Raw genomic sequence first — 20,679 nt, 5'->3', positions numbered from 1 at the left:
GGTTGTTTGTTTTATTCTATGTTTACTTTTTATTCATTTTATTATTATTATTTTTTTTCATTGTTGCACTTTGAGATTCTTCGGAATGAAAAGTGCGTTTTAAATAAAATCTATTATTATGTGTATTATTAATATCAACAAACAAATGCAGTGGTGCTCACTTCAGCGCCTAGGGGACGTCATGATTTTCGAGTCTCTGATTGGCTGATGTGGAGGTGGGCGGTGTCATCCAAGAAAAAAAAACGGAAGTGCGATTGTTTTGGTCAAACTACGTGAGCACAGGGGGAATGGAGGCGAAGCCAGAGAGTCACAAGGTAAGTAGTGACAGTGTTTGTCCGTAACCGTAAGTTTATATAGACGATGCCACATTTGACATAATACTACCTAAATCTCTATATGCGGATTTTACCATTTCACGGATTTATTATTACTGGATAAGACAGTTTTCCACAGCTGGAGCTAGTTAGCCATAGGCTATAGCTCAGGCGGGTGACTGACTGACATGTTCAAGCCTGACGGTTTAGTCACTGTCATTTATTTATGATGGGCTGATTTTAAATACCAATGGCGCCTATTGGGTAATACGTTCAGCAAGGCAAATGTTAATGACGTAACTGGTTAAACTAGTTAACTAGAGAGCTTTGCTTATTCCGTAAATCAATATTATAGAAACTAGTGGCCGAATTGAAACTACCGCATTCTCCTTTGTGATTATTTGTTGTTTATCTGACCTATGAAAAAAAATGTTGTCACCGAATTATCAGTCCATTGAAGTGTATTATGAAATGTACACTACAGATATCAAATAAAGCTACGTTTATTTTATTGTTGTGATATTAGGGGAAAAAGCCAGACATTTGAACTTATTAAATCGGTTTAGTGCGGTTGATATTATCAAAACCGTTGGATCAAATACAGACATCTTGTTTAAAATTGTTCATCTATAGCTTTTGTTGACATTCCTACTATGAAAGTGTGACATATTATGTAATTCATCAGCTGATCTTTGAGAAGGAGGGTGTTTACCTCCACACCAATGCCAAGAGGAGCCATCAGGACACAACCATCCCCGGCTTTATCCGGATAGTTGAGCGGGTATGACCAACAGACACTAGCAGGATTGTTAATGTTGTTATTATTATTAAACACTTATTTATATATTTATTATTATATCATAATATATTATGAATGTTGTTATATAAATACTGTAGTCTTTAGCAATATCTATTAACACAATTTACAGAACCTATTTAAAACTTTAAAGAGTATTTAAAGTTTATGAGCAGTTCAACTCATACAGGATGGAGAGCCGGCACTAGAATGGAGCCCTATTGAGGATGATGGAAGAAATGCTCCTGCTGTCTTTTACACTAAAAAGGTTGGTAAGATGTTGTTGTAGTTACTTTTCAAGTACAGGAACTGAGTATTTACTAAATTTGAATTTGAGCTTTGTGGGTAAAAAAAAGTATGTTTTATACAGAATGAATGTGTGTAGTCTCAGCCTCAGCCGTGGCAACTTCACACCCTGACAGAGCGCTGTCATGTTTACAACTGTGACAATTAGAGCTTTTATCAGGATCAGCTAATTGCTGGATTTTGTGTGTTTTTTCACTGTAATTTATAAAACCTCTTTTGTGACTTCATGGGAGTGAATTGACAACTATTCTGCAGAAAGTAAGTAATCATAAGTGAGTAAATAATTGTTGGGAAATAATAATGTACCTAATTCTTTTCGTGTCTTTTTTTTACCCTTAAGTGGCCTAGTTTAAACGTGCTCTTTATTACTTATGCCAGTTTTTTGTCTGTGTTTTTATTAATGGTGGCTAAAATTGTTTTTGTGTTTTCTGCTAAAGTTGGAAAATTTTCAATAAATATATATTTATAAAAAATAAAAAAAAGATCAATATTCAACTTCATGTTCAAAGAAATTTTTTAAAAACATTAGCGATTGACCGATATTGATTTTTTAAATTACAGATGTTGAATATTTGCATGTTTATGTATATAGTATATATATAGTTTCATATATTTATTAAATTTTTCAATTTAAACTTACAAAAACAAAACAATACACCAACGGAAAGCAAAAGTCAAAATAGGAACCCTCCCACAAAAACACAATCCCCTGTACCTGCTGTCAATCATCACACCCACACAAAAATACAAATGAACAAAAACAACAGATTCACAATGATAAAGTCAGCTAAAATATACTAACCGATTGTTTCGTGTTTTAAGACATTAATGTATCACAAGCCACTTTTAGTGGCTCTCATAGAAAAACACCCCATTAACATGCATTATACAAGCAATGGTTGTAGTTAAAAATCCTAATTTGTGTTGTACTGAAGAAACAAACAGACCTACATCTTGTATGCCCTGGGGGTAAGCAGATAAACATTACATTTCTCTTTTTTGGGTGAACTATCCCTTTAAATAATGAGAAACCGATACATCGGTTGATCACTCCTTAACATGTACTTTATCATTCAAAAGGTTGGGAACAGTGTGTTTAGTTTAGTTTTTTTGGGTCAAAAATGTGACCGTAACAAAAGATTAAAATTTCAAATGAATGCTGTTCTTTCTTTTGAACATCATATTCATCAAAAAATGCTGAAAAAAAATTATTACGGTTTCCACAAAAACATTTTTCAAAATTGATAATTAGAAATGTTTCTTGAGTATCTCATAACAGATTAGAATGATTTCCTGAAGCATATGACTGAAGACTGGTCTGGAGTAATGATGCTGAAAATTCAGCTTTACAGTCAAAGGAATAAATTACACTTTAAAATCTTTAAAAAGTTATTTTAAATGATATTATTTCACAGTATTACTGTTTCTTATTGTATTACTGTATTACCTTTATAGTTTTACAGTATTTTGGTTTTTAAAAAAAATCAGCTATAGTGATCATAAGAGACTTCTCTTAAAAACATGAGAGAACTTACCAACCCCAAACTTTTAATGGTGTTCCTTAACTCCATTTCTCTCTTAATTTCTCATTATAATCTGTTCCTTGAAAGGATGGGGATGGAGGGGAAGAGGAAACTAAGTTTGACCCAGGCTATGAGCCAGACTGGGCTGTCATCAGTAAAGTCAAGCCGGACAGACGACAGGAACTTCCACCAGTCAAAGAAACAGGTACTGTGCTAAACTGGTACTTGCATTTTTATAAGTGATATCAATCAGTTAGAAAAATGTAAGTAATTAATCGCACATGTAATTAATTGCACATAACTACAGTTTTTAATATAATTTTATGTCGTCATAATTTTACATTTAATCTCCAAATATTGTAGAAACAATATAAAGACAGTATTTTAAATATTTGTTTAATGGCATGTTTTTTTTTACTAAGCACTTTTAATGAAGGCCATCATCACTGATACCAATACTGATGTCTCTATTACATAGATCTCCCACCCCCCTCAATTTTAGCCATTAACTGGGTGCGTTTACATGCACATTCTTAAAGGACAACTCCGGCGAATTTTTAATTTTATGTTGATCGGTGAGTACAGTCTATAGAAGAAACGGATTGGTGTTTGCAACATTGGTGGAGCTATTACAGTTAATGCCCAGAGCCCCCCCTCAGCTAAAACGGCAGCTTTGGGGGCATAGACGTACAGGTTGTATTTGTGCCTCTTAGCAGACATAAAATGCAATTAAAATGTCTGTCCAACATGAACAGGTCCCTAACATGACAACGAGCAGCTGATACTGAGCATGTGCGAGTATCTGAACGTAAAGCGGTTCTCGGATCAGTAGTACAGAATCGAAAACCATTTCTTTCGGACACGTTCGATACTGAGAACCGATGAGCAGAGCAATGAGATTACTCTTCATAAACACAACGCTCTTCCCAACTGGACTATTTGCCTTTTTTCCCACAGGACTTTAGCGTGAGACTACAGCTAGCCGTCTAAAACACTATTTAGGTGAATTTAAACAATGGCTAAGTGGCTAAACGCATCTAAGTGGCTAAACGCATCTCGTTGTAATGTAAGGGCCCTGTTCTTCTTGTTGGACAGACATTTTAATTGCATTTTGTGTCTGTTAAGAGGCACAAATACACCCTTTACATTTATGCCCCATAACTGCAGTTAAAGCTCTGGTCATTAACTGTAACAGCTCCTTGTTGCAAGCACCAATCCGGTTGGTTTTTTTTCTATAGACTGTACTCACCAAAGTATAACGATCAAGATAAACTTAAAAATTCGCTGGAGTTGTCCTTTAAGCCGATTATGCCTAATAAGACGACAATGAACATGGTCATGTAAACGTGGTGACCTGTTTTCTATTAACGGTGTAAGGTCATAAACAGCGTAAGAATAAACTGGTCGACACGGGGAGTTTTTTGCCTCTTACCCCGAATTCACGCTGCATGTAAACGTATTAACCTGCTTTCTTTCGGCTTATTGAAGAGCACGTGTGATAGGTGAAAAAAAAGCAAACTTAGAGCAGATTTAAATGCATCCAGACAGAGCGAGCTAGCGTTTTGCATGAAATAAGGACATATATCACAAACGCAAACTTTTTTAAGACCCAGAAAATTGTAAAGATGTGCTCTCATCTCATACAGCAGAAGTATAAGAGGTTTAGTCAAAATGCTGCATCTGGAACTGCATGAGGGATAATATGAGCCGAAAATCTCCCGCTGACACGCTTTATTTAACATCACAACTGACGTAACATTAGGGATACTCCGAGTCAGATACAGACATTATTTTTGACGTCACTTTAAGGAAATAACCTGGTTTATTAATAAAGTCATGTAAAATCTGTTTACTTGCGTTATCAGTTTACTGGTTTGCATGTAAACGGGGAAATCAGATTATTTCAGTAAGCTGATTTTTTTGAGTTATCAGCTTACTGGTGTGCATATAAACGCACCCATTGAAAGCTATCGAATTTTAACATTTAACCAATTCAACTGTGCGCCCCAACCTGTGGGTCCAATATTGCATCATAATCATTCAAAATATGCTGCAGAGCTGAAGTTGTTTAATAGGCTTTAAAAAATATAACAACATTTAATTTAAGTGAAATTAAAACAATCTTCACATAAGCCCATTCGAATAAATGTCACATTTAGCTGTGCATTTAATATATCAGGGTGCAATACTTACATACAGCTAAAAGTAGCTCCTAACTTGCCGATTTAAGGATAAACTTTTTAAAATAATGGGGTGTCACTCTAAATTTAGGACTCCCAAATTCTTATTTTTACAAAGCTTTTTAGCACTAAAACCAGCTCCTAAATCTGTGATAAGTAGTCAAGAGGACTCCTAATTCCATAAGACCAAATCCTAATGGCTGCTGCCGACAATCTTCCTCAGCAATCCGCCCAAAGACACTGAACCCCATTGAGGCAATAGCGATAGAGTTTTGGGTGCTGAACATTTTCTTGTTAAATGCAATAAATATTTTGATCTTCGATAAAACATCAAAAATACAATGCTATCCGATGGGATTGAGACCCATAGTTCTTCCCCATATCCCCAGCCAAAAGAGTGAGGAATGGGGTGGCGGAGAGATGCAGAAAACTGTTGAGGTAATTATAGGCGAGTCGGCTCTCAGCTGTGTATATGTACCACCTCTCGCGCTGATTAGACAGACAGTTTGCTCCTCAAGAGCTTTGTTTATAAAACATAATTTGTCCCTTGAATTCTTCAATCTCCCGAGACATGTAAGAGGCTGACAATTAATTTAACATATACTAATTTAATTAGTGACACTTAGCCTACATTTTTAAACCTTTATTTGAATAAGCAGAGAGCTGTAGATCTAATTTCTACTCGTCTTTAGTGTTCTTTAGAGCATTTGCAGTGCATTCGTGGCAGATAGCCGCAAGTGCCATTACGGACTAAAGAAGCTCTGGTAACAAAACCAATGATTAAAAAACAAAAATATAAAAGTGACCGGAACAACGCTATGCATTTCGCCGCCTTCACGCTCGCTGTTGTTACTAAGCAACCGGATAAACAGCTGTTATCGGTTATCCAATCATAGCAGTTAGAGTTTACTTCCAAGTCTTTAAAGGACAACTCCGGCGAATTTTTAAGTTTATCTTGATCGTTATGTCTTTGTGAGTAAAGTCTATAGAAAAAAAATGAACCGGATTGGTCCTTGCAACACGGAGTTATTACAGTTAATGCCCAGAGCCCCCCCCCCCCCCCCCCCCTCAGCTAAAACGGCAGCTTTGGGGGCATAAACGTAAAGGGTGTCTTTGTGCCTCTTAACAGACACAAAATGCGATTTAAAATGTCTGTCCAACATGAACAGGTCCCTCACACGACAACAAAATGCCTTTAGCCACTTAGCCATTGTTTAAATTCACCTGTTTTAGCCGGCTAGCTGTGTCTCGCGCTGAAGTCCCGTGGGGACTGAGCGGTAGCCGAAAAGGTCGAGAAGAGCATCGTGTTTATGAAGAGGCTCTGCTCATCGGCTCGTCGGTCCTCAGAACGTGTCCAAGAGAAATAGTTTTCGATTCTGTACTGCTGATCCGATGAGGACCGCTGCTCGTTCAGTTACTCAGTATCAGCTGCTCATGAGTTCATCAGATCTCTCAGCAAAACATGTCTCAGTTCAGTGAACGGTTGGATTTACAACATATAATTCAAGACATTAGTTTATTTATATTCGGAGGGACTGTCACTAATGTCAGAAAGTGAGTAACTAAAATAACGTGTGGTCAACGCTGATTTGAGACCAGACGCAAACCGTTTAGAATGATTCAGTCCGATTTGGTGAACTGGTTCGCCTGATTCACTAAAAAGAACCGGTTCAAAAGAACGATTAGTTTGTGACCGGACATCTGAGTGATGATCCGATCGGGCTCACGAGTGAAGAAGAAATTGTTCGCGTTTGTGCCTTTCCGAATTGTAAAAATTTGCTGCGAACACTTGACTAACTTATAAAGACATAACACAGCGAAGAAAAAATGCAGGTTGAAGAAAAATGCCATTCCGTGGTTAAAGACGGGTGCAACCACTGTGGAGGTAATGTAAACTTTATTTATCCTTCCATTTGGGCACACTCGGCTTGAGGAAAGATGTGCAGTAACTTAAAATAATCTTGCTTTACACACACATGACACTCTTACCAACTGGACTGCCTATTTTCCATCTACCGCTGAGTCCCCACGGGACTTCAGCGCGAGACGCAGCTAGCCGGCTAAAACAGGTGAATTTAAACATGGCTAAGTGGCTAAACGCATCTCGTTGTCATGTTAGGGACCTGTTCATGTTGGACAGACATTTTAATTGCATTTTGTGTCTGTTAAGAGGCACAAAGACACCCTTTACGTTTATGCCCCCAAAGGGGGGGGGGGGGGGGGGCGTTTTAGCTGAGGGGGGGCTCTGGGCATTAACTGTAAGAACTCCGTGTTGCAAGCACCAATCCGGTTCGTTTTTTTTTCTATAGACTTTACTCACAAAGATATAGCGATCAAGATAAACTTAAAAATTCGCCGGAGTTGCCCTTTTCATGTGACATGCCCATAAAAACTGAGCGTTTCAAGAGCTAGGCTCAAAACCAGGGTAGAAAATAGGCTATTGCTTATTCATTATGATGTTTTTGAATGTAAAAATCACATAAACATCATTTTTAAGCCAGCTTGTGACTGCTTTAAACTGAAAAAAATTATGCGTTCCATGCGTTGACGCCTTAAATTTTACCACACAAATGTTACTACATCCTTTCAAAAGTTATGTATTCCATCTTTTTGGCAGGTCAGTGGGGCTCATTCTCTCTGCCCCTGTCAGAGCTGTATTCCCTTCGGAGGGCTCGCTTCTCTCTGGGGAAAAACTTCTTGGTGCTGACCAGCAGAGGGGGCGATCCTCTCCCTCCCTTGCATTTCCGTCGGGGGGGTGCTAGAGAGCTGCTTAAAGCCATGCAGCGTTACATCAGACTGGCTCCGTGAGTGGCATGCAAATTTTTTTTTTTTCCAACCAATCCTTTTGCATTTTAGTACTTATATATTTACATACTCATGTAACACATTCTGTACTAAGGTCCCCGATGGATGGTAGGCTCTTCCTAGCATACCCACATGACTCTGGGGCCCTGTCCCAGTCGTTTGATGAGCTGCACCTATTTGATGATACCAGTGCAGACCTTGTGTCTGTAAGTCATATTTGTTGTGTTTTAGTGTGGTTAAAGCCATAAACATGGGCCTGTAAACTTACGATCCGGATTGGTTGTATCCACAGAGATTCATTCAAGACCCTTATGCGACCACGTTTGGGGGCTTTTCCAAAGTGACTAACTTCTTCCGGGGAACACTTAGACATCCAGAGTCGCCGCACAGTAACTGCTCACCTCAGGACACCCATTTCCCGCATTCAGCTGATGAGGAGCCAGGCTTTGAGCTCATTACCTGCGTGAGTTTCAGTAGATCCTGGTTGTCTTTCTGCAAATGTTATATTCTTCTTTTTCTTTCGGCTGTTACCTTCAGGGGTCGCCACAGTGAATCATCTGCCTCCATCTAGTCCAATCCTCTGTGTCCTCTTCTCTGACCGACTACCTTCGTGTCCTCCTTCACTACATCCATAAACCTCCTCTTTGGTCATGTTTGCAAATGTTATATACATTATATTGTAACAAAAATGACTATGTGAGTTTAATGTCTCGGGGAATAATTAACTCAAAAGGGATTTAATATTCAATATTCGTGAATTTATGAATATAATTTGCTAGTCGTTCATTACGTATTAAAATTTTCCGATAGGGGAAAATGTTTAATTAAATACAAGTAACCCTTTACGGAATTGCTTGAAATTATCCTACTAAGTTTGTCCTCCAAATTAGTAATAAACTTTCAAATCAATTCTCAGTAAGGGATTACTGCTTTACGAGCGCATAAGGATCATTAACTTTACTGATCAGGACAAAGTCAATATTTCAAATGGTCATACAGTTTACTTTACTGAAATAGTAGCATAAGCAGTTAGGTAACGTTAGATCGTAAGTTTCATTGACTTCGTGTATGTGGAAGAATAACAGATTCAACTCATTAAATGTCTTTTGGAAGTTTAATAAACACAGACTAAAAATAACACTACGATTCACACAGAAAGTACACACTAAATATGCATCAAGAGAGTAGAAATATAGATAGTAACGAAAGAATACATAAACGAGAATAATGAATAGACTAAAATTAGAGAGATAAAGAGAGATAGGGATGAGAAACAGAATTAGGGATGAGAAGCAGCTTTCCTTCAGTTCATCAAACACAGAGGCCTCAAGAAGTTAACTTGTCCCAACGGGAAAATAACACAACCCACTTAACAGCAGTTTGAATTTGGAAATAAGAATACTTGCTTTTAGTTTTGGCTTCTCGCGTGTGTGCGTGTGTTCCGAGTTCAAATGTCCTGCGTGTCCGGCGGTTCTTTCCGAGGTCGGGGTGGACCGGCTGGTTGCTCTAGAAATGCTCTGTGTTCTCCCTGAAGAAATGCCCTCGGGGGCTAGGAAGTTGATGCGATGCAAAAGCGAAGAGAGCAAGGAAGAGGAGAGGAGAAGAGAAGAGAAGAGCGTTGGGGCCTGCTGGCCTAATAGTCGTGTGTGGGCCTGCTTGGAGGGCCTGCATTGGTGGCCTGGCTCAAGGGCCAGCCACGATGACGTGTTGGTTCAGCCAGAGAGAGAAGAGAGAGAGAGGGAGGGCATCCGAGCACCTCCCTTTTTAAGGTCTGGGAGTAGTCCCGCCCTCCTGGGTTAGACTTAACCAATGAGATTGTTGGGATTTCCAAGCGGGAAATTCCTCTGGAGATTTTATGGCTCTTTGTTTCAAGCTTGAATCAATGGGTCTCTGCCCATTCATACTCTAATTAATGCAACAAACACACACTGCATTCTCTGAATAAGTGACATACATGGAAGTGTAAGTCGTGAAGTGAGCATTAATTTGATAGGAGACATGACATATATGAGGTTACCTGAACTAGTAAATTGTTAAGACAAAGACAAAAAGATGCAAAATACCATACAAAAGAAACATTTTACAAGACAGTTATGTGTTTACATATAATGTCCTGGGGTGCATGTTCATTTATAGATGGTTTGTCTATAATTTGAGGCAAAAGCGTGTGTTTTACAAGCTTTTACTCTCTGTGTATGGAACTTTTCATGTGGCCAAATTCTTTTGGGCCGTAAAACGTCTTATCAGATGGTTTCCAGGGTAACGGAGAATCTTTCTCTGTTGTGTTGGGGGAAGGTCTGTTACTAAGCACAAAGCATTCAAAACATATTTGTTAAATGTAACTGGCGATTGTGTGTTTGATTCGCCTGAGTCGCTACAATATATAAAATATATGTATTCCACCAGGGAGCGGAGCTCGGACCCAGACCGGAGGTCAAAAGAGGAAAGCCTTTGGATGATTGGGATCAGTTTTTGGATCCAGAGGGCCGTGTCACAGATCCACAGAGGGTCAAGGAGCTAGTGTTTAGAGGGGTGTGTCTATGTTTCAATGAGCTTTTCCTAATCCTTCTTTCATGCCACAGACCAATGGAGTCTCCAATGAATACAATATTTTCTGCTTTTTCTAGGGCATTGTTCCATCTATGCGGAAGGAAGTGTGGAAGTTTTTACTGGGGTTCTACCCCTGGAACAGCACAACCAAAGAAAGAGAGGACATCCTTAGGGTCAAAACGTAAGCTGAACGTGTTTTTTATATTGGTCACAAACCATCAAGGTGTCTAAATTTACATACTGGATTTGTTCTCTCACTCCAGTGTGAGCTGTTTGCAGCTGTTGTTTTCCTGTGTCCTTTTTGTCACTTTAAACCCAAGCTTAGCACAGAATATGCACACTGTTGTTCAAAAGTTTGGTGTTTGTAACATTTTTGAATTGTTTTTGAAAGATGATGTTTATTTGATAAAAAATACATTATTAATATCTTAGTGCAATATGATTACAATTTTAAATAACTGTTTTCTATTTTAATATATTTCAAACTATAGTTTTCAGTATCACATTATTCTTCAGAAATAATGATTTAATGCTCAACCCTCAATTTGATGCTATATATATATATATATATATATATATATATATATATATATATATATATATATATATATATATATATATATATATATATATATATATATATATATATATATATATAAAATATATAAATATAATTTTTTATTTATTTATTTTTTTTTTTTTTTCAGAATAAAAAGCATTTAAACAGCAAAAATTGTAACAACATAAATGTTTGCACTGTGACTTTTGGTCAATTTAATACATCGTTGCTGAATAAAAGTATTTTCTTTAAAAAAATTCTTACTGACCCCAATCATTTGAACGATAGAGTATATGCATATTTTTTACCATTTTGAACTTCTACCCTCCTTACAAATCTTTGTAACCCCTCTTGGCTTTTATGAGATGTTTCCATTTGTTCTTTTCCTCTTCAGAGATGAATATTTCAGGATGAAGGTTCAGTGGAAATCAGTTAGTGAAGAGCAGGAGATGAGGAACTCTCTCTTCAGAGGATACCGTAGCCTCATAGGTATGTTCAACTGTGTCATAAATCTTACTGCAAGTCTAACTGGTGTCTTTCTATCTACAAATGTCTGATTTTCTCGTACTCTCTGATTGGACAGAACGGGATGTGAATCGAACAGACAGACACAATTCCTTCTTTTCTGGGAATGAGAACCCAGGACTTACGCTGCTCCATGATGTACTGATGACATACTGCATGTATAACTTTGATCTAGGTATGTGCAATTCCCTAATGTCATTTTAATTCCACCTACCGACCACTAGAGGGTGCTATCTCTCTTCATCACACTCTCATTTTGCCCTGCAGGTTATGTCCAGGGGATGAGTGATCTTCTGTCTCCTCTGCTCTTTGTTACCCAGAATGAGGTGGAGTCCTTCTGGTGTTTGACAGGCTTTATGGATCTAGTGGTCAGTAAACACTCTTGTTTTCTGATTGTGTGTGTTATGTGATTGTTGCATTTAGTCTCTCTGGATTTTGAGTCTTTCTTTGTCTTTAGCACCAAAACTTTGAAGAGTCTCAGGAGGCCATGAAACAGCAGCTCCTTCAGCTCAGCCTCCTACTGAGGGCACTTGATCCAGAGCTGTGTGACTACCTGGGTAAAAGCAACCACACATTCTCTATAAATGTAACATTTTTTAAAAGGTTGATTCAGGCTGGCATGACCTGTTTCATATTTGTTGTGTTTTTCTCTCTCAGACTCTCAGGACAGTGGTTCACTTTGTTTCTGTTTCCGATGGTTACTGATTTGGTTTAAGAGAGAATTCTCTTTTGAAGACATCTTGAGTCTGTGGGAGGTAAGATAAGACAAATAGTTATTTGTATTAATTTCTAAGAATTTTGTAGGAATTGGCATAAAAGTGTTTTTTTCTACTTTGAGGTGCATTTTATGCACACAACATTAATATTAAATTAGGGTAAAATTTCTGATCTTGCCTTTTCTGTAAACTTGGATGATGTCACTGTCTCTTAATGATCTTAATTCTTAATAGGTATTGTTTATTTATTTGGATTAATCAAGTATTGATTTAAAATTCATGTTTTTTATATAAACGTGAATGTAAACACCAAGACACGTTTTATAAGAAGGTATTTTTTAATGAAAACTTACACGCATCATAAATAATATTTTTAAAATAATATGTTTATAAATAATTTGAATTGATTTATTCTTGCGTATTAAATCAACTCAAATATATATACCCACAATACAGCATTTGAATGTACATAGTTTTCTGTAGTTTAATTTAAGTTAAAGGTCATTTTACAATTACATTTTTAGATACGCAAAAGCAGCAGTTTAAGTGCCAAAGGTGCCATTTTGATTTGCTATATTCGTATATTACATATTAAAGAGCTTATTCCCATCAGTGTTATACTAGTATTATTTACATACTATTATAGTTTATTCAATGTTTTAAATGTAACTAAGTAAGTATCATAAACTTTTGTTGATTATAGACTTTTTTTTTGTTTTGGCGATAATTCAAAAGCCTATGGAACAATACTATTGGGATTTTGTCAAGGGAACCAGTGTGATGGTTTTCCAGTTGTATCTCTAAAAATTATATTGTGAATGTCCAACAATTTTCTGTGTCTAAATAGCTCTAAAACTGAAGTTATGCTCCTCGGCTCTCCCCATCAGCTGCTTCTATAGAACTGTCAGTTGATGGTGTAGCCTTGAAGTTACAAAGTAACTTAAAAAAAAAATCTTGGAGTCATCTTCGATGCCACTCTGTATTTGAGCCTTTTGTCAAGTCCTCGTTTTTTTCATCTTAGAAACATTTATCATCTTTTTCTGTAGCTGAAAGATTGATTTTTAATTATTTTGTCTTTTCACAAATTGATTATTGTAATGCTCTCCTTGTTAGAGTATACAAATCTTCTCTTATCAGATTACAATATCTGCAAAATTCTGCAGTTACAATTTCAACTGCGGCCAGGGTTGGAGTCAATGTAACTGTTATTTTGGAGACGTTACACTGGCTTTCTGTCAGGTATCGTGTAGATTTTAAAATATTAATGCTAACATATAAGGCTTTACTTGATTTAGCTCCCAGTATCTGGGCAATTTTTAACTTATACAATAAGCAGTCCGTGCTAGTAGGCTTTATCATGTGTGTGGATGCTGCAGGTGGCGGATGGTTTGTGGCCTCTTCTTACAGCAGCCGGAATGTAAATTAACTTGCCATTTTGATGGCGGCTTGTAATCCAGAAAGTTCAAAACGACAATCATCGTTGACATCTGGTGCGTTGATAGACAACCCACACATACTCCTGCAATTTCAGGGTTCAAACACAGAGAGCAAAAATGATGTAAAACTTACGGACTGCAGCTTTAACAATGACACTGATACCCATGTTTTGCAGGTCATGTGGACCCGTCTGCCTTGTGAAAACTTCCACTTACTTATGGCCTGCTCCATTCTAGAGTCTCAAAAAGGGGAGCTGATTGGTTCAAATCATGATTTTAACTCTATACTTAAGGTGTGTATGAAAGCATTTTAGTCCGTTGAGGCTAATTAGAACTGGGAAAATGACATACAGTAAGTTAGTTGGTTTATTATAAGTGTGTATGTGTGTGCCTGTATGTGTTTACAGCACATTAATGAGCTGACCATGAAGCTGGATCTGCAGTCAATACTCAGTGGAGCAGAGGCTATTTATTTGCAGCTGGCACAATGCAAGGTGAGATGGGACAGATATGAATGCTGATATGCTATGAAAAATAACCTTTGTCATGCATACTATGTAATGCTTACTTACTTCTCTGTTCTCAGGAGCTGCCTTCAAAAGTGCTAGAAGTAATTGGGCTGCATGTCCCATCAAGCTCAACAGAAGAGGGTCCAGATTCAGAGCCCAGAGAGACTGACACCCTTCTCACTCATTCAGAGGCCAAAGGAGCCACATCCTGCCAGCCGTTACACCGGCAGCCACCCCAGCGCCCGCCTCCTACTTACCCCTAATTCCAGAAGGGCGTTGGCAAAAGGGGAACAGATGATTTTAGCATAAATCTAATGATGAATATTCCAAAAATTGATGATTAATGTGTTATAAAATATGGTGAATGTAATTCAGAGATTGAAATCTAGACCTGCAGCAACCTAATAAAAAGGAAATCAGCTGACTGTTTTATACTGTACTTTCCTAAGAAGGGCAGAGTATTTTCGACATGCTGTTAACTGATGTGCAATTGACTGTGGGCATTGCAGACATAGTCACATAAAATAAAGAAATCTGCTTATAGTGTGACCATTATAGTCGCAGCTCATATTTTATCTGTTAATATTTTATGCATTTATGAGCATCTAATTGTTTGATCCAGTACTTGCAGTGCTGAATTCCATGTTATTATGTGTTGTTTGATAATGTATATCTCTAACTTTCTTTGTATGTTTTTTTTGGTCTCTTTCTCCCTCACTCACCTTTCCCTCTCTTTACTGTTACAGAAAGATAATACTGTGCACTACCATTTTGCATGCAGTGTAGCAAGAGCTGTCATATTACTTATTTTGTTAGTTTTTAACATTATACTTTTTCATACAGCTAAAGCATCTAAAATAAAAAATTGAGTTCATGACATTTTGAGTGTGAGGTACTGTTTTTTGCCAAATGTCCACTTTATTCTCATTCCTTGCTCCATTATATCAGGTCAATATGCATATAACAACACAATATAGCAATACAAAAGGCTTTCTTAGACACTAATAGCTCTAAAAGCATGAGCATAATGTTCATTCAGATAATAAAAATGCCATAGAAGTCTAAATAAATATTATATGTAAATGTTACATGGAAATATTCATTCAGATATTAAAAATGTATTAAAATAAATATTTTTAAAAATATATATCTTAATAAACAGTGAGGAAAAAATGGTTACATTTTATTTTAAGGCGTCTTCGTTGTACTGTATTTCTAGATTTAATTACTGATAATACACTGGATTAAATTAATAAATGCTTGTTTTTGCCTCTGAGCTGAACTCAACGATCTAAGACTTTTTCCATGTACACAAAAGGGCTATTTTTTCTAAAATATTGTTCACAAATCTGTCTAAATCTCATTTGCTGAGATAATTGAGTGGCATATCAAGATGCTGATTAGACAGCATGATTATTGCACAGATGGCCACAATAAAAGGCCACTCGAAAATGTTCAGTGTAAATAACAACATGTAAGCCTTCTTTCTATAGCCCTTCTATAGGGCTAGGATTAGTGTTTGGTTTAAGGCTCGTTGCATGTAATTATGCACAATGAATAGTTATTACTATAGTAACTACATGTAACAATGACACTGTTAAATAAAGTGTTATGTTCTCTGTAACACTTTGTAATAGCTTTGTTACAAACGGCTCGGAGATGCAAAGGCTAAGGATCCAAACGCAGTAGTTTATTAAAGGGTTATCCAAAACAGGCAAAAGGTCAAAACACAGGAAAACAATCCAATCAGATACAGGATACAGGGCAGGAACTAAGGCAAACAGAGCAAATCCAGAAAACATGGTCAAAACCATGGATCAGATTATCAAGGAGCGCTCAGAAAGGCAATTGTGACATACAAGACTTAGCAAAGAATGATTGAAAACACAGGGCTAACAAAGGCAGAGTTAATGAGGTAATGACACACAGGTGGAAGTGATCAAACAATAATGAGTCAAGGCAGTGGGTTATGGGAATTGAAGTTCATGATGGAAAAGCAAGGTGGACGGGAGGAATGCCTCTGGTTGTGATCATGGGCACTCCAGCTGTGATTACATGTAAATGTTCATTAAGGTGTTTATAAAAAATCTTCCATTTTTATTTCTATTTAAAAAAAGATATAAAAATCAGGTACACATTTTTTTTATTGATTTGAAATATTTTGCATCTTTTTATGTATTATCTTAATACAGCTTTCTCTGTAACACTTTATTATAACTTTTATTAAAATATAATGATATGTAAATGTTCGTTCAGCTACTTATTTTTATTCTAATAAATCAGTTATTCGAATAAATCAGTGGGGAAAAATATAGTTATTTTTTATTTATTTTTTACATTTATTTAAAACCTTTATTATTATTATTATTATTATTATTATTATTATTATTATTATTATTATTATTATTATTATTATTATTATTATTATTATTATTATTATTATTATTATTATTATTATGTATCTTATACCCTCTTTTATGTTTTTACCCACCTATCTTTGTCAGATTCTCAGCTGAATGAGCAGACTTAATCATTTGGAGGATTACAACAGATTATCCAGTTTTTAAAAAGAGCCTTTTAAGAGAGAAATGAACTGAGAGATAAGAACTTATAGCACTTTAATTGAGAATTTAAGTAAGGTAAGGTAAGTTAACAAGTCAAATCAATGTGTAAAGTAAAACCATGATTTAATGTACCAGAAAAATCTTTTATTTCAACATATGTTTTGTTAAACCATTTAATTTATGTCTGGCACAGAACGCCATGGCTCACCACCAGTTTCGTCGTCACACACACAAACACATTCACACACTCTATCAGCAGGTGTCTGACTGGGGTTAAAAGATCAGGGTAAATGGGGTCACTGTTCCCCACTGTCCTACCAAATGAGCTGGAAAATGAGGGGTGGAGAACCACGCCTCCTTCTCACCGTCCTGCTCACTGCTCTTTCTGCTGGACGTCCTCCTCTTTTCTCTGTCTGTCTTTCTTTCTCCCTCCCTCCATTTTCCCACTGTGTTTGTTTGAATACAGCTGCAGCACATGAATTTAGCACGGCACTTAAACAGCCCTGCGATCTGCCACCCTTCTTTGTCTCGTACACAAACACACACTTTTACTCCTGAGACTCATCTTGTCCCTTTTATGGCCGGCATGACCTCGCTTTACTGGGGAACAGAAAAAAAGAAGAGTTCCTCATTCAAATTCAATCTGCTCTGAGTTAAGCTCTAGTTAGTTTTTAAGGACTAAAGCAGCTCAAGCAGCTCTGTGCTCTGAGGGAAGTCACTCTTTGAACATTAGAGAACTTCATCAGTTCTTAGAAGGTTATTGTTGTGTGATTGTGCCAGTTTGCCAATATTTTTGGGTTGAGAGACTTCGATTTCTGACATTTCCACATTGTTCTGTCCTCTTTTCACACTAATGAAGGTAGAGATGTATATGTTCTTGAGACTTCTGCTATTACTTTTCCAAAGTCGTTGACTCTCTAAAACAGCGAAAATGAGTCACACGTAAATATGAATATTGATTTGTTTTGGTCCAAGCTGTAAACAAAATCAACTTTGAATCAACTTTGTATTACTCATGTTTAGAAAACCTCAACGTCTGTCATTTGAAATATTCAGCCACCTGTAGACACAATGACAAATCCAGTCCACTTAAACGTGCCTTGCTGTGACCGTGAGGGCCATCCAGGAGTCGAGTGTGAGCGTGTGAAGTGTGTGTGAGTGAGTGGGAGCAGAAGGCCAGGCACTGGTGTCTGACAGTGATTTGTAAAGAGAGACAATACGCCTCATTGACCTGCCGGCTCCACTGTCTGTTGCACATACCTCGCCCAGCCCTCCCATGAGGACTCACTGCTCTTTAAACAGGACACCAGATTGCTACAGGCCCAGGGAGGGGCAGAGTGTGTGAGATGGAAAGACATAATGGGAGACTAGTTGCTTTGACAATGATATTCCAGAGAAAGCAGGGGGGTGACGGGGTGATTAGGTGGCACGTGAGTAAGTGTGACTTCAGTGTGCCAAAAACAAAAGTTCACTCTCCAGTTCTAGCCATCAGTCTCAGTCTCTGTCTTGCACTCATGTATCTGATTTCAAAAAGGTTCTCCATCTGCTCTGAACCTGATGTCATTTCAGACCTGGAAAATCAGGTGCTCTGGGTTATCAGTTTCTCGGTTTGTAACAGCCTTTTGAGGCTTCATTAAATATTCTAGACAAGACATGAAACCAAAATCCAGTGCTAAAAACCGAACATGTTGTTTATAGTTTTAATGTCAGTATTTTTATATTTTAGGTACTTTTGATATAGAGTACAAAATTGGGCCTGTGAAGCAATGTTTCCTAAATTGAGGTTTGGAACCCATGGGGGTTTGTGAGTTAATAATTAATTGAATCATATAAATGAGAAATTTCAAAATAAAGCAGTTCTATTCAAAATCCGAAATATTTTACTTTTTGTTTTACCTGCATGTCATGTGACTAGCATCTGAGAACCGTGAACATGGGCATGTGATGTTAAATTATTGAAATATTAAATGAAAATCTCAGAGGGTAGGCTACTTCAAGTAAATATATATTTGTAAGTCGCTTTGGATAAAAGCGTCTGCTAAATGATTAAATGTAAATGTAAATGTGCTATTTTGATCTAATCAAAATAAAAATGAAAGACAATTTGTAAAAAAAATAATAATAAAAAAATATATATATACAGGTCCTTCTCAAAAAATGTGCATATTGTGATAAAAGTTCATTATTTTCCATAATGTAATGATAAAAATTAAACTTTCATATATTTTAGATTCATTGCACACCAACTGAAATATTTCAGGTCTTTTATTGTTTTAATACTGATGATTTTGGCATACAGCTCATGAAAACCCCAAATTCCTATCTCAAAAAATTAGCATATTTCATCCGACCAATAAAAGAAAAGTCTTTTTAATACAAAAAAAGTAAACCTTCAAATAATTATGTTCAGTTATGTACTCAATACTTGGTCGGGAATCCTTTTGCAGAAATGACTGCTTCAATGCGGCGTGGCATGGAGGCGATCAGCCTGTGGCACTGCTGAGGTGTTCTGGAGGCCCAGGATGCTTCGATAGCGGCCTTAAGCTCATCCAGAGTGTTGGGTCTTGCGTCTCTCAACTTTCTCTTCACAATATCCCACAGATTCTCAATGGAGTTCAGGTCAGGAGAGTTGGCAGGCCAATTGAGCACAGCAATATCATGGTCAGTAAACCATTTACCAGTGGTTTTGGCACTGTGAGCAGGTGCCAGGTCATGCTGAAAAACGAAATCTTCATCTCCATAAAGCTTTTCAGCAGATGGAAGCATGAAGTGCTCCAAAATCTCCTGATAGCTAGCTGCATTCACCCTGCCCTTTATAAAACACAGTGGACCAACACCAGCAGCTGACATGGCACCCCAGACCACCAATGACTGTGGGTACATGCAAAATTTGCGTTCATCCAGTCCAGTGCTGCTTCTCTGTAGCCCAAACGTGGCTTGACCTGGGGAATGCGGCACCTGTAGCCCATTTCCTGCACACGCCTGTGCACGGTGGCTCTGGATGTTTCTACTCCAGACTCAGTCCACTGCTTCCGTAGGTCCCCCAAGGTCTGGAATCGGTCCTTCTCCACAATCTTCCTCAGGGTCCGGTCACCTCTTCTCGTTTTGCAGCGTTTTTTGCCACACTTTTGCCTTCCCACAGACTTCCCACTGAGGTGCCTTGATACAGCACTCTGGGAACAGCCTATTTTCGTTCAGAAATGTCTTTCTGCGTCTTACCCTCTCGCTTGAGGGTGTCAATGATGGCCTTCTGGACAGCAGTCAGGTCGGCAGCCTTACCCATGATTGCGGTTTTGAGTAATGAACCAGGCTGGGAGTTTTTAAAAGCCTCAGGAATCTTTTGCAGGTGTTTAGAGTTAATTAGTTGATTCAGATGATTAGGTCAATAGCTCGTTTAGAGAACCTTTTCATGATATGCTAATTTTTTGAGATAGGAATTTTGGGTTTTCATGAGCTGTATGCCAAAATCATCAGTATAAAAACAAAAAAAGACCTGAAATATTTCAGTTGGTGTGCAATAAATCTAAAATTTATGAAAGTTTAATTTTTATTATTACATTATGGAAAATAATGAACTTTATCACAATATGCTATTTTTTTTTTTTTTTAGAAGGACCTGTATATATATTTAACATGGAACTGGATTGAATGTTTGAGCTTTTTAACTCAAAGTTACTCATTCAAAATTGTGTTTTATTATAATTAACTTGATATCAATTCAATACATATATGACAAAAGTATATGTGATTTGAGACAGACCAAAATCACAATTTCCAAGGGATAAAGACATTTCAAACTCACTACCCTTTACTTTAGGTTAATTTTATTATAGATAATAGTTTAGCATGTGTGCCTCTAATGCTGAAGTTATGAGATCATAAGAATGTACCATATT

General features: G+C 37.2%; 1 protein-coding gene across 1 annotated transcript; it reads left to right on the top strand.

The window, feature by feature from the left end:
* The first annotated feature begins 218 nt into the window (after nucleotides 1–218).
* tbc1d17 (TBC1 domain family, member 17) lies at nucleotides 219–15,098 on the top strand. The gene is made up of 17 exons (XM_067415471.1): nucleotides 219–314; nucleotides 1,000–1,095; nucleotides 1,301–1,378; nucleotides 3,027–3,144; nucleotides 7,737–7,923; nucleotides 8,019–8,130; nucleotides 8,217–8,387; nucleotides 10,331–10,456; nucleotides 10,552–10,655; nucleotides 11,428–11,522; nucleotides 11,617–11,733; nucleotides 11,826–11,926; nucleotides 12,016–12,115; nucleotides 12,216–12,313; nucleotides 13,887–14,003; nucleotides 14,118–14,204; nucleotides 14,297–15,098. Exons 1-17 carry the CDS (start codon nucleotides 288–290, stop codon nucleotides 14,480–14,482), a joined length of 1,920 nt encoding a protein of 639 aa, XP_067271572.1. The 5' UTR covers nucleotides 219–287; the 3' UTR covers nucleotides 14,483–15,098.
* Nucleotides 15,099–20,679: the final 5,581 nt, after the last annotated feature.

This window comes from Pseudorasbora parva, chromosome 2, assembly GCF_024679245.1.
Source record: "Pseudorasbora parva isolate DD20220531a chromosome 2, ASM2467924v1, whole genome shotgun sequence".
In the NCBI taxonomy this organism is placed as follows: Eukaryota; Metazoa; Chordata; class Actinopteri; order Cypriniformes; family Gobionidae; genus Pseudorasbora; species Pseudorasbora parva.
This window is presented reverse-complemented; position numbering and strand designations above follow the sequence as displayed.

Excerpts from the sequence above, each read along its gene's own strand:
- tbc1d17 (XM_067415471.1), top strand. The coding sequence starts at position 288 with ATGGAGGCGAAGCCAGAGAGTCACAAG. Across the intron at positions 7,924-8,018 it reads CGTTACATCAGACTGGCTCC|GTCCCCGATGGATGGTAGGC; the intron begins GTGAGTGGCATG and ends TTCTGTACTAAG. Across the intron at positions 11,734-11,825 it reads CATGTATAACTTTGATCTAG|GTTATGTCCAGGGGATGAGT; the intron begins GTATGTGCAATT and ends TTTGCCCTGCAG.